This window comes from Clupea harengus, chromosome 16 (assembly GCF_900700415.2).
Source record: "Clupea harengus chromosome 16, Ch_v2.0.2, whole genome shotgun sequence".
In the NCBI taxonomy this organism is placed as follows: domain Eukaryota; kingdom Metazoa; phylum Chordata; class Actinopteri; order Clupeiformes; family Clupeidae; genus Clupea; species Clupea harengus.
In genome coordinates this window covers 21321723-21335247 of record NC_045167.1, presented here as the reverse complement: position 1 = coordinate 21335247, position 13525 = coordinate 21321723, and the positions used below count along the sequence as shown (strand labels likewise).

General features: G+C 41.9%; 1 protein-coding gene across 4 annotated transcripts in view; it reads left to right on the top strand.

Moving 5' to 3' along the window:
* The window catches only part of LOC105902831 (E3 ubiquitin-protein ligase Midline-1), a 30838-nt gene extending 17980 nt beyond the window's left edge, over positions 1 to 12858 (top strand). For 3 of the 4 annotated variants that reach the window (XM_012830510.3, XM_031582667.2, XM_031582666.2), the window contains exons 3-10: positions 3323 to 3418; positions 6422 to 6529; positions 7304 to 7452; positions 7581 to 7708; positions 8271 to 8414; positions 10175 to 10336; positions 10885 to 11092; positions 11214 to 12858. In XM_012830510.3, the coding sequence (XP_012685964.2) occupies positions 3323 to 3418; positions 6422 to 6529; positions 7304 to 7452; positions 7581 to 7708; positions 8271 to 8414; positions 10175 to 10336; positions 10885 to 11092; positions 11214 to 11562 (1344 nt within the window). In that variant the 3' untranslated portion in view covers positions 11563 to 12858. Of the gene's footprint in view, positions 1 to 3322; positions 3419 to 6421; positions 6530 to 7303; positions 7453 to 7580; positions 7709 to 8270; positions 8415 to 10174; positions 10337 to 10884; positions 11097 to 11213 lie in introns of those variants that run through there. The other variant, XM_031582668.2, reaches the window with a different exon arrangement.
* The last annotated feature ends 667 nt before the right edge of the window (positions 12859 to 13525 follow it).

Genomic DNA, 13525 nt, shown 5'->3' with positions numbered 1-13525 from the left:
GTAGCGGAAAAAAAGAAAAAAGGAACACAGTTCCATCTCTTCACCATCTGGCCTCTAAGCAACAACACAGGTTGAAGAGACAGCCATTTTCTTCCTTTCTCTCCGTCTCTCTCCCATGCACACATGGAACATACACACACACACACACATATGTATGCACACATGGAACATACACACACACACACACACACATATGTATGCACACATGGAACATACACACACACACACACATATGTATGCACACATGGAACATGCACACACACACACACACACACATATGTATGCACACATGGAACATACACACACACACACACACACACATATGTATGCACACATGGAACATACACACTTCCCATGACTACACATATGTATGCACACATGGAACATACACACACACACACACATATGTATGCACACATGGAACATACACACACACACACACACACACACACACACACACATATGCATGCACACATGGAACATACACACATATGTATGCACACATGGAACATACACACTTCCCATGACTACACACGTCTATACCAGGATGCAAAGTTGAAGAAAAAAAACCTCTTGATTGGAGCACTGACCTATTAACATTTCTCTACTTGATAACAATTTTGAAGCCTACTCCTCCATAATCCAAACCTAGTGTATCAAAGTCTGACCGGGGGTGGAAGATTATGAAGATTTATCCTACAGACTTACGGATACAGATTCACTTTTCTCTTTCTTCTTCTCTCTCTGCTGTGCGCTAGGTCAGTCCCTAGACCCCTCCTCTCCCACTGCTGTTTAGACTAAACTGACTGACTCTTGCTGTGGGTTGGCTCAAAGCTGCTTGTCTCAGCAATAAACATAATCAGGGGTGTTTATCTGGCCAAGACAGACAGATGGGTTGTATTTGGAGTTAGACAAGAAATATAGAGCACCACATGGCACTGGGAGTCTTTGGGTACGGGGGGGGGGACGACGACGACGACGACGACTCATCACTCTTCAACTGACTGCAAATGCATCAAGTGAATAGATTTACAGTATTTGCGGTCATAAACGGTGTTGTAATGTGCTTGTTGGGCTTTTCTTGTCAATGGCACCAAGGATTTGTTTCCTCTTGGGGGAGGCAGGTGGTCTCACATCTGATTGGCTGTTTCTATTATGAGTGCATGCCACTGTGACAGTGACTGACTGGGTAGACAATCGGTTTGGATTCTTTCCCCTTTTATTTTTTTTTGGGAATGTCAAGGACGCTTTAGGAAAGACAGCCTGCCATTTGTGATAGGCCTGGTTCACTGTCATGTTTAGTGGAGCTGATGTCAGCACCTGAGGTCTAGTCTCCAAGCACATACCATGCTTCGTGTAGCAGCAAAGAGCAGTGAACCTCCAGAACTGTGCTTTATATTAACATTTCACAGCTACTGTATATAGCCATTCCGCCTTGTACATACTTTTTTAAACTCCTTAGTCCATTGCACTGTTGCACTGTTTGTTTGTTTGTATTGTATTGTATTGTATTGTATTGTATTGTATTGTGTTGTATATTTTGTGTAAGCACACTGAGAGTCACTTTACCAAGTCAAATTCCTTGTTTGTGCAAACTTACTTGGCCAATAAAACCTGATTCTGATTCTGATATATGGTCCCACTGAAATCAGCAGTATTAATACCTCAATATACAGTTTCATTTTCAGTGCTTGAGTATTGTTTGATGGTCCCAGTAATCCCCCTGTAAACGTCACTGACAGTATTAATTTCCAGTCGTTACATTATCACAAGCATCTGTGTGCTCTCCGCTAGTGTGCTTTGATAGCAGCTTACTGCTATGTGACACTACATGACAACACATGCCATATGTTTCAATGCACATCACACAGTACTTTTTTATTGAAATTCCAAGCTTGCACACACATTTTTAACTCCACTTGTACTGCACCCATGGGATCTATTCATGTCTCTTATTCCGCTTCACCTTTCTTGTCTTTATTGTCTGCCTTCATCTCTCCATTGTCTTCTCATCTGTATCTGTGTGCATCAGAGGAACGAGAGCTTATTGAATTCCGTCCCCAGAGTAGGGTACTGCCATCTTGGCTCTGATGAAGGTTTGTTTACCCGAGGGAAATGATATTACCTCACTCATCTCCACTCTTTCAACAGAAGGAATAGATGAAAGACGAACCTCCCTTCTAGATTTCTTTGCCTGGTTTTCAGAAGGGCCACCAGAACACAGCTGCCAAAGACATGTCACTTCTGTGAATTTTGCAGTGTCCTCTAGGTGCTTGAGTTCAGTTTTAAATTCACATCCGCATTCAGTAATATCAGTGCTTTAATGGTGTTTATCATAGTCCTATTCCCATATTATCAAGTCCAAGAAGTATGCTGTCTAGCTTAAAAGTGTTTAATGTACATTACATATATATATATATATATATAGCATTGAATATTTTGTGCCCCTTTCAATATATTTATCACTTGGACAAACCCTTTAAGGGGTCCTCATATCAATGGACGTGGAGTATATTTAGAATCTAGAAATCAATGTTGAGGTCAGATCCGCAGAAAGTAAAGTCCTTTTGTGTCAGCAGAGTATTAAGGCCATCCATTAACTGGTAAAGTCCGTCACAATCCCCCTCTGCGTCTGTTCATTCGGCATACCCATAGGGGAGCAGCCTTTAATCCTTGCTGACCATCCCAGCATAGCTTAATATGGTCTGCCAGACCATAATATGATGATATTCAAAATAAAAAAGAGATGGAGCATGCTTGTTTCAGGGCAGCAGCGGCGGGGGAGAGAGAAAGGAAGTGCTTACATAAAGACGCTGCGCTGATAGGTAGACTGGCTGTCAGTAGGGGCTTTTGATGCTCGATTTCTCGGCTGAGTGAGTTCATGCATGGCTTGGTTCTGAGCTGCTCTCCCAGTCGCTTCTCCCAGTCATAGCACCGCTTCGCTCTCTCGCTCTCCCGGGTCACACTCAAACCGCTCAGCATGAGGAGGCATCAGGGAGGGCACCGGCCAGAGGTTAGTCACCAATGCCCCCCACAATGGGGAGAGGACGACGACTGGGGCAAGGCTGGATAGCAGGACAGGCAGGGGGAATTCTGACCATGTCGGTCTTACTGTAGCTTGTTTTAGTCTCTTTTAGCTTTGATGCTACAATCAGTTGTTGTTCTGGGAACCTTTAAGTGTAGGAGTGCTCTGTGTCCTTGTCCCGAGAGGTTTTTTTGTGAATTGACAGAATTGACAGTGACCTGTGACAAACTCTCTAGATCTCTCTAGTGTGTCATCTTGTCTGCAGACAAATTAAGTTTCTCTCTTTCCTGTTTCCAGCAAGCACTGGAGTCTAACCTCGGCAGTCTGATCAAGAGGAATAATGAGCTGGAATCCCTGATGGGGAAGTTGATTCAGACCTGTCAACATGTGGAGGTGAGTTCTCCAATCTGTTGCTTCTGTCTGCACTCTGGCTGAATGTATATGAAGGTCTCTGTGCATGCATATAGCTCTAGCTAGGATTGTAACTAGTCGTACTTGCCAAGATTATATTGTAGCAAGTGCCGGAATACTTGAGAAAGGTCAGCCTGTGCTGAAGTATAATGAATGTTTTGGTGTGCAGTTCTCCTACACTAAGAACACTGCAGAATAATTGTTGTCGTGACAATGCAACTGCCATTAGAACAGCTCTTAGCATTAAGCCTTTTACTCAGATCGTTACTAAATAAAAATACAATTGACCGGATCTTCTCAATTAATATCCAAATTCAACCACTGGATCTGAAGCTAATGAATATTTTAGAACCATAATATAGTCAACAGAGCATGCAATACTTTATTAGTCATACCAGCACTGTGTGCATGATGTGGAATATAGAACTGAATGTGAATTGTGACATATAATAATATATGAAGAAAACAGGATTTTACTCATATTTAAAAATAGAAGATTAAGACAGAGGGAGGGGCAGGAGATGTGAGATGCCTGGCACAAGCGTGGTGCATTCTTCTGGGCCATGAGTCATTAAGCCTCAATGCATAATCAGAGTGGCATGGCATCGCAGCTGTCACCATCTTTTATGATCAGAAGACAGAGGATGCCAGCTGGGCTAGGAGCTGGAGAATTCTGTTTGACCAGTTGTTGATAACCCAGTTTAAAGCTAAACTAAGACAATTCTGTTTGACCAGTTGTTGATAACCCAGTTTAAAGCTAAACTAAGACATTCATCTGGGCTGTACTGCCCACTAACCCCAGTCACTATTAGTAGTTGCACAAGCCAAAGAGAGAGAAACAGTGCCTGAAATGAATTGCATCCAAAGAGACGTGCTCAAATTCCTTTTCTTGATTATTTCCCTCTGCATGATATATCAGACCTATCAATGGAACAGGAGCCACAATGTCACGGCGAGTACCAAGGGATATCCACAGTGATTATATTTCACATTAAGGCTTTGGGCTAGGACTAGGACAAATATTGATGTAAAAGCTTAGATATACTGCTTAGCTTTGATCCGGTTCATAGTTCAGTGAATCCGCTGAAATAGCACACCGATGAAGTCGGCTATTCCCTGGGGTCAAACTTCTCTCGGTGGCGGTTTGTCACGCAGGGGTCGTGGGACCCATGCGCACATGTGCACGTCTTATGGCATTCAAGGACCCGGCAGAATGCCCCACTTTGTACCGTACTCTCAACTTATTTTAGCCTCCTGTGAGCCTAGTAAAATGCATTGCTTGTGTGCACGGACTGGGTGTCTTTCAATAATACATTGAAGTGAGTCAACAGAACCATGAAAATGCCGCCCGGCTTTTCATGTTGCATTTAGGTCAGGGCCTCTCGGAGTCTCCTCTTACATGCCTCTGCCCCTTTAAAACACGCAGTGCCATCTCGGAGCATGCTCCCATCCAATCGTGTGCAGGCGACTGGCTGCATTATGAACATGTGCATGATTAACTCAGCCTCATGTGGAGTTCTGCCGACAGTTGCCGGGTGGGTGGGAAGTTTTACTCTCGCTAAACGCTAAAACGCTAAAATACCTTAACCTATCTTAGAAGTCCTTGTCAATTTGGTTTGAGACAGGAATCTATGAATACCCCCTTGGTTACAAAATTGGACAATGCGAATGTGATTTTATTACTGAAGCTGGCACATACATGCGTTCTCTATGAACACAAAAGATCAGTAGATAGATGTCTTTGATTTCCCTTACAGCAACAACATTGTACCTCTTTGGTGTTTTTTCCTGTGTTTAAAGTGGCCCTGTTCTTGCCCGCCATTACCCCGGGTTAAATGGTTCACTTATTTCTGCCTCAAACCACCCCACTGCAGCAGCCACAGAGAGAAAAAAAGAAAAAAACTGACTGCCCTCTTTTTCAGTCTGTGTTTGGTACATTTGTGTGCTTATACCAAGCAAGGAGATTAAATTAAAAACAACAAAAAGCAGCCTTTCTGAACAACGGTGTCTCTCATACCAGAGTCACATAATCTGCTATTGTTGCAATACATCTCCATAATTTTGAGTTATGACATTGGCTACATTGCTATGAATCACAATGGCACTGGTCAATGGCATTTCCATTCATTTGTAGACTGTATTTACCCATTAGATACAACTTACATCATAGAATGATCAAATACGCAATATGTGCAGTAGACACCAAAACAAAGACATGACTAACTAAAATGAATGGTTCCTATCATTAAACGGACATTGTATTGACAGGATCATTAATAATCATCTCATATCAGCTTTGCGAGGTGTAGTGAATTGATTCTTTATGACAACTCCACTCTGTATTTGGTGCAGAATGTGTTTTAATTCATCTGCGGTGGCTGTGCAGAGATCTATATTACACTGGCATGTTTATGCTGTAAATATTGTGATTAATAACTCAGAGATAGTAATGGTATATACACACACCATAGAAATCCATCAATATGTCATAACTATCTGCTTAAACAAAATCTAAAGAATAAAGAGATTAACGACGATCCAGTGGTAGGAAATGTTGAGTGACAGATGGTGTTTTTGGCTTCCATAGATTACTGAGTTTATGGAACTAAAGCTCAAAGTATGGGCCCTGGGGACCCACACAATAACTACGTTTATTTATGTTTATATGAGATCATTCACTGTGCGAAAGCTCTGTTTGTTATGCTTAATGGAGGCCAGCATGTTACAGAGGCATGCAGTTAAAACTCACTCGTGGTCCATAAGAGGCACACTGGCAATGCCGTTTGTATCCAGGCCTTTTTACCTCAGTGAACATGTCTGCGTCCCTTTCTCAAGCCTGTGGGATAAGATGTGGTGAGGAGCTAAGTAAAGAAACACAAACAAAAGCCTGGGCCTTACTGAGCTGTCCTGGGTAAACTGCTAGTGCCATACGAGACATACTGGTTGCAGGTTATTTATGCATCTGTCTATATGTTTATTCCTCAGGTGAATGCATCCCGCCAGGAAGGCAAGCTGATGGATGAGTGTGACCTCCTGATTGAAATCATCAATCAGAGAAGGCAACTCATTGGCACAAAGATCAAAGAGGGCAAGGTAATGACTCAGTTATTACTGAAATTAACCCAAAGATTGATTATTATTGAAATGAACTCACATAATTTGTGGTTACATTTGCAATAACATGTGAGGTTGAAGTGTGAAATGCAAGATATGGTGTTTCCCTTACAGTCCTCTGTCAGGAAGGGGGTGTGTAATATTGAATAACTATTTGAAAGGCTAACGTAATTAAACATTAATTTCATGTTCAAAGATGCAATTTCCTTGTCTTTAGACATTTTTGTGTTTATTTCTGAGGCGTAGCTGATAGGCGTTTGAAATTTGTGCCACACTGACTGACACAGATTGTGACAGCATAAAGCTAAAAGCAGAGCAGAAAATACAAAGAGAAAAACAAAGGATTATTGTTAGAGCTTTACAGGTATGATTATGTGGGGGTAAATAATGGGTCTCATCCTTATTTTGTTTGACCTACATGTGAATTACAACAGCAATGTGCACCAACATGTTCATCTGGTAGATAAAGACGAATAACAATCCATTTCAATCTTGCTTTTTGTTTTTCCTTTAGCTGTGAAGATTAATGCCTATTTACATTTTTTTTTTGTGGTCATTTTGCTAGAAGGAATTTCAAACATGCGTAGTGATGAAAGTGTATCATGGCCATGTAGTGGTTTTGGTCAGTCGCTTGCCTGCATCAGCGATGAGCAGTGATGAGCAGAGATGAGCAGTGATGAGCAGAGATGAGAAGTGATGAGCAGTGATGAGCAGGGATGAGCAGAGATGAGCAGTGATGTGCCCTGTGCTCAGGTGGTGCGCATGCGAAAACTGGCCCAGCAGATTTCTAACTGCAAGCAGTGCATTGATCGGTCCTCCGCCCTCATCACGCAAGCTGACCAGACGCTGAAGGAGACAGATCACGCCCGCTTCCTGCAGTCGGCCAAGAGCATCTCTGACAGGTGTGCTCAGCCGTGGAGAGTGACACCCAGATGTTGGGTCGTGTCCTGAAGAAATTTGAATAAAAACAAATGAAAACAAAAAGACTCTGTTTTCATACCATGAATGATTTCTTCTTCTTCTCCACCAGAGTCTCCATGGCAACGGCATCTTCCCAGGTGTTGATTCCTGAGATAAACTTGACAGACACGTTTGACACTTTTGCCCTTGATTTCACCCGGGAGAAGAAGTTGCTGGAGAGTTTGGATTATCTGACTGGTGAGCTAAAACCTCAAAACTCAAACATTCTCAAACATGCTGATGTTAAAATGTCAACACTCAAACGGTCAAGGTCATTCAAACTATTTTGAGTCAGAGGACAGAAGGACCATGGATAACAGGCATGAATCCTTGATCAAATATCAATATGCAATATGATTGGAATCATTGCAGAAAAGGGTTCTTTCTTTTGCAAAGCCATATATCTATCAGGTTGGTTTAGAGTCTTTGATCATAGTAAATGTGTTTTTGGACATGGAATTTTCAGGTAGGGTCCTTTAACATTATTGCCATGTTTTGCAATGTCAAAGACCTGACCTCAGCACACTAACTAAATCAACCGGATGGCTAAAGATTTAGGCTGAATCATTTCATTTGTGTGCACACAGTGCAAAATCAGCCCCAGCCACACAAGGGAACTTTGACTTTCTGGCCACGCTGCTCCATCCTGATGAGCGTCAACATCCTAGACCCTAAAGGCATTTCAGAGCAGAATGACTGGAGAGAGACTCTGAGTCAGAATCTAAAATAGTGATTTGGTGCCCATCTCTTTCCCTTTCAGCTCCGGACCCTCCTAACATAAGAGAGGAACTGTGCACAGCCTCCTACGACACCATCACTGTTCACTGGACCTCGGACGATGAGTTTAGTGTGGTGTCATACGAGCTTCAGTACGCCATCTTCACCGGCCAGTCCAACATCGTCAGTAAGTGAACACTGTTACTACCTTTTTTTTTGTATTACATTGCAAACGTCTACCCCCTAATATCACTACATTCCACTAAACTGATAACAATAATCATGTAGACAACTAACCTTTATGCATGAGAGACAGGATGCTGATGGCGGCCATGCCAGTGATCCTAATGTCTTGAACCATCAGTCCCCACATGCAGGACACATCTCTGTATAGACAAACAGCAGATCATGTTCCCCTGATCATCCCCACAGGCCTATGCAGTGCAGCCTCAGAGAACATTCATATTGAAGTGGATCAGACAGGATACGTTCGCACCTTTCACTTTAATTGGGACCCAGTCACACAAAACTGACTTTGTAAAGGGCAACATAAATATTTCTGGGGAGCAAAAGTTCACAGGGAACACTTTCAGCCACTGTCTGCTCTGACGCACAGCTCAGTGGTGTGTGAATGCTTTTCACACTCCACTCTCCCCACTTGCTTCTCCATTCTGAATGATTTTCACATGCTGCCCCTACATGTCAGGGAAGCGTAAAGGGATGTTTACTTTGTTGTTGCTATGTCAAATCACTATTTATCAATATACAAATAAAGTAATCGCTGGATGGGGAGCTGTGGCGCAAGCAGCAGTCCCAACCATGAACGAGCTTGAACGTCCACGGGGACCCGGGTTCGAATCCGACCCGCGGTCATTTCCTGATCCCACTCCCCACCTCCAGCTCATTTCCTGTCACAAACCTTCACTTCACACAAGAGGCAAAAAGCCCAAAATTAAATCTTTAAAAAATCACTGGAGACAACATGACTGCAAAGCTCCCTTCTGAATATTACATTATTTTGGGTGAAAGCACTGGGCCATAACAATCACGTCTGTAATAAATAAACAAACAAATAAATAAGTAACTAGAGGAGAAAGTGAAAGCTACTGGTTGTTTTCACACAGTTTGTGCAGTCATCAGCACGTTCCTTAGCGGGAGGCGTAAACTTGATGTGACACTTCATCCTTCACCTTTCAGCAGCACAACCCTGGCGCAGATGCGTCTTGTTGCATGCCCTAAACCCTGGCGCAGATGCGTCTTGTTGCATGCCCTAAACCCTGGCGCAGATGCGTCTTGTTGCATGCCCTAAACCCCACCGCTGATGCATCTTGTTGCATGCCCTAATTTCACATCTCGTTCCTCTTGTCAGAACATGTGAGATAAGCTTGAAGATGTTTCACAGATCTTAAGCACCTCAATGCTGAAAAAAGACATAGCAGTAGCCATAACCATTTATGTGAGCTTGGAGCTATAGCTATAGACCAGGATTCAACTGATTAGCACAAGAAACTAGCCTAGTTGTGAGAGGAAGGAGATACACAGATAACAGGTGGAACTGTGTATTGCATCTAGCATATCCACGGTGGTCAGATTAAACCCACTGAACCATTAAGACCAGGAGAGTTGTGAATGATTCTTACAAGCGAGAGACCTGATTTAATTAAGAATTCAATTCAAACTCTGGATTTACACACAGCTGAGATGTCACAATTATTTTACATTTCTGCGTACCATTAAGCCTTAGTCCATACTATGAATAGATTAAACACTCCGAGGAATGAATACGCTAATTTTACCACTTAATGAGGTCGTTTTTAAATAATATTTCAACCATTCTAGATTGTAAGGTGCTCCAGTATTTCTTGTTGGAGTTGTCTGTAAGGCTAAAGAACTGTATGAGAATATGAGGAATATTTCATAACTATCAAACTGCCTCTTTTCTGCCAGGTCTGTGTAACTCCATGGACAGCTGGATGATTGTGCCCAACATCAAGCAGAACCACTACACTGTCCATGGTCTGCAGAGCGGGACGAAGTATATCTTCATCGTCAAAGCCATCAACCAGGCTGGTAGCCGCAGCAGTGAGCCAGGGACCCTCAAGACCAACAGTAAGACAACAGTAAAAACAAACGACAACAAAATGTAATGATTTGTAAAGATATATGAAGATAAACCATTTCAGCCGTAACAAATCCATTTTCAACACAAGTTCATATGGATACTTGGATGACTTAAAGACTTTTTCTAATTTTTTTCTGTTTTTGTAATTTTTTGTAAACTTGACCTACAGCCTGGGTCAAAGTGCATAGGGATATATATATATAGTATCCCTATCCCTATGCCTATATACAGTATATATATATGTATATGTATATATATTGTGTGTGTGTGTGTGTGTGTGTGTTCCTGTGCTACGTCACACTGAAAAGGCCTAGTAGTCAAAAAATCAATATCAGATTTACTTACACTTGATGGAATGCAACACCTTGGTTTTGCTGTTGCTTATAATATCTAAGAGGACCACCTGTTTGTGGTATTGAATACAAAGAATAGGAAATAGGGTTGGTGGGGAAAAACAGGAAATACAAATTGCAACATATTGTTTGCACTAAGTACTATACATGAAGTAGATAACCTGCAATTATGTCTTGAACAGGTCAACCATTCAAGCTTGACCCCAAGTCCGCTCACAGGAAACTGAAGGTCTCCCATGACAACTTGACGGTGGAAAGGGATGAGACATCCTCAAAGAAAAGTCATGATAAGGAACGTTTCAGCAGCCAGAGCAGCTATGGGGTCACTGCAAATGTCTACATAGACAGCGGACGCCATTATTGGGAGGCTCTGATTGGAGGAAGCAGCTGGTAATTGATTTATTCCTTATGGGTACAGTGGTAGGACAACTTCATGATAATATTACAAAAGTTTATTCAAAAATGAACTCAAATTTGTGCTGAGTTCTGACTTCTTCTCTCTGCTCTCAAGGTACGCAGTGGGCATTGCCTACAAGTCTGCCCCCAAACATGAATGGATCGGCAAGAATTCAGCTTCCTGGGTGCTGTGTCGCTGCAACAACTCTTGGGTGGTGCGCCACAACAGCAAGGAGCTGGCCATCGAGCCGTCCCCCCACCTGCGCCGCGTGGGAGTGCTCCTCGACTACGACGTGGGCACCGTGGCCTTCTACGACGCCGTGGGCTCCCAGCACCTGCACACCTTCCACGTCTCCTTCTCCCAGCCAGTCTGTCCCGTCTTCAACGTGTGGAACAAGTGTCTGACAGTGCTCACCGGCCTGCCCATCCCAGACCACCTGGAGGGGGTTGAACTCCTCGACTGACCTCAAAATAAAAAGTCACCTTGGGGGGCTCTGTTGGGAGATGCAATGGGCAGCTTCAGAACTCTTTGGACCAACTCAGGCCACCTAAAACAACCCCCCCCCCCCTCCATTAAGTCACAGTAGGCACCTTGGACCATACCTGTTTTCTCTCGCCCCTCCATGTGAGATGTAGCACTCTAGTAAGTAGGAAAATGGATGCAGGAAGACCACACAATTTGTGGTGCAATATAAAGCCCTAAAATGCAAATATATTTATGTCGTTATCTTGCTCATTTTATTGAAAACTATATGTCAGTCCCTCCAGGATCTCAGGAGGGTTTGTGGTGATTGTGGAGGCCAAAAGCGACCAGGATCTCACAAGGGTTTGTGGTGATTGTGGAGGCCAAAAGCGACTGAAATTGCTGTTGGAATTCTGAAAAGATGGCAGTGATTTTGAGTTCAATAAAATCATTTGCATGACTTTATTTTGTTACATTGTGGTAATAGGAAAATTGCAACCTGAAATCCTTAAATTTGCGTGATTTAGCAAGATGGCAAAATCCTGGAGGGGCTGATATATGCTGGCTTGCTTTACCAACAAAGGCAATTCCAACGAGCAAATGTGGATGAACAGATTATCAATTTGAATCTATTGTAGACTATTCCTAACGTTTGCACAACTATGTTTATGCTTTATTTATGGAAAGGATTATTTAGGGAAAAGGGTGTTATGTTTTAAAAAATATGGATATTATGGTGCAACTGATGTGACGTTCCTTCCATTTAATCAAAAGACATTACTAGACATTTTACAATTCAGTTTACTTTCTTGTCCTTTTCATCATCATGTGAACATTAGTTACTTCATCATTTTTTGTCTGGTTGTGTGATGGATAAGAAAATCTGGTTTCTTGCATTTTTGTTTAATTAAATGGTCAATTGAAAGATTTAAAAAACACTGCAAGACTAAATATTGACACCATACGCACCATGGAACTGGTTTTGCTAAGGCACCCCAACACGTGTTTAATGCTGTGTTTATATGTTACTGTCAATATCTAGTGTAGTTTGAAGAGAAACATTTTACAGTACATTTTGCTTAAGAAGGAAAACAGTGGGCATCAAGCTCATCAACTTGGTATGCAGATATTGTTTATTATTCTCCAGATGAAAATATAGTGGTCTAACGTTTATTTCTTAAAAGATAATGGAAAGTGGAAAGATAATATTTACAGATAAATCAATAGATTGTGTCACTGTACAGTACAATTTCTATTTGTTGAAGACTTAAATAAAACATAATGACCACATTATCTATTTTGTGACTGGGAATGGCCTTGATTATTTTTGAACTTCCTTATAGTTCAATGGTGAATGTTCTAAGCTGCTCAACTGCATTCATTAGCAATAATACCATTTCTGGTTGATGCTGACGTATTTCTGAGACAAATCTATAACACTGCATAAAAATAATTGAATGTTTAAAATCAAAAGACAAATGATGGTGGCAGGTAAAAAACAAAGTCGTTTGGGCTCCATTATTGTGGTGAGAAGTCCCCTCCTCATCCTCATCCCCTCCTCATCCTCTCCTCATCCTCTCGCTGGTGCTTCTGTCTCACATTGTTCAACATGCTGTCAAAAGCATTCATAGAATTTCCTGAAGACAACAGACCCACTTCCTTCACTCCATGATGCTTTTGTCTGATCTCCATGGGAGTCATCTGTGTGAAGTAACTATTTTGTCTTACCCACCAATGTTAGGACAAATACATGTTTAAGAATATCTTAAGTGTTTCCTTTCACAACATAATAGTCTCTTCGCCATAGCACTAACTAGGGCACTAGAACGTTGACTGCTAAAATAAACCTAGAAATGAACTATTACTAAGAAGATTTTCCAAAGGTTGCCAATGTTGTATACAATTTGTATGATTTTTGAAGGTCTACATCACATGAAACAGGATCGTTCATCAGGCACAAAGCA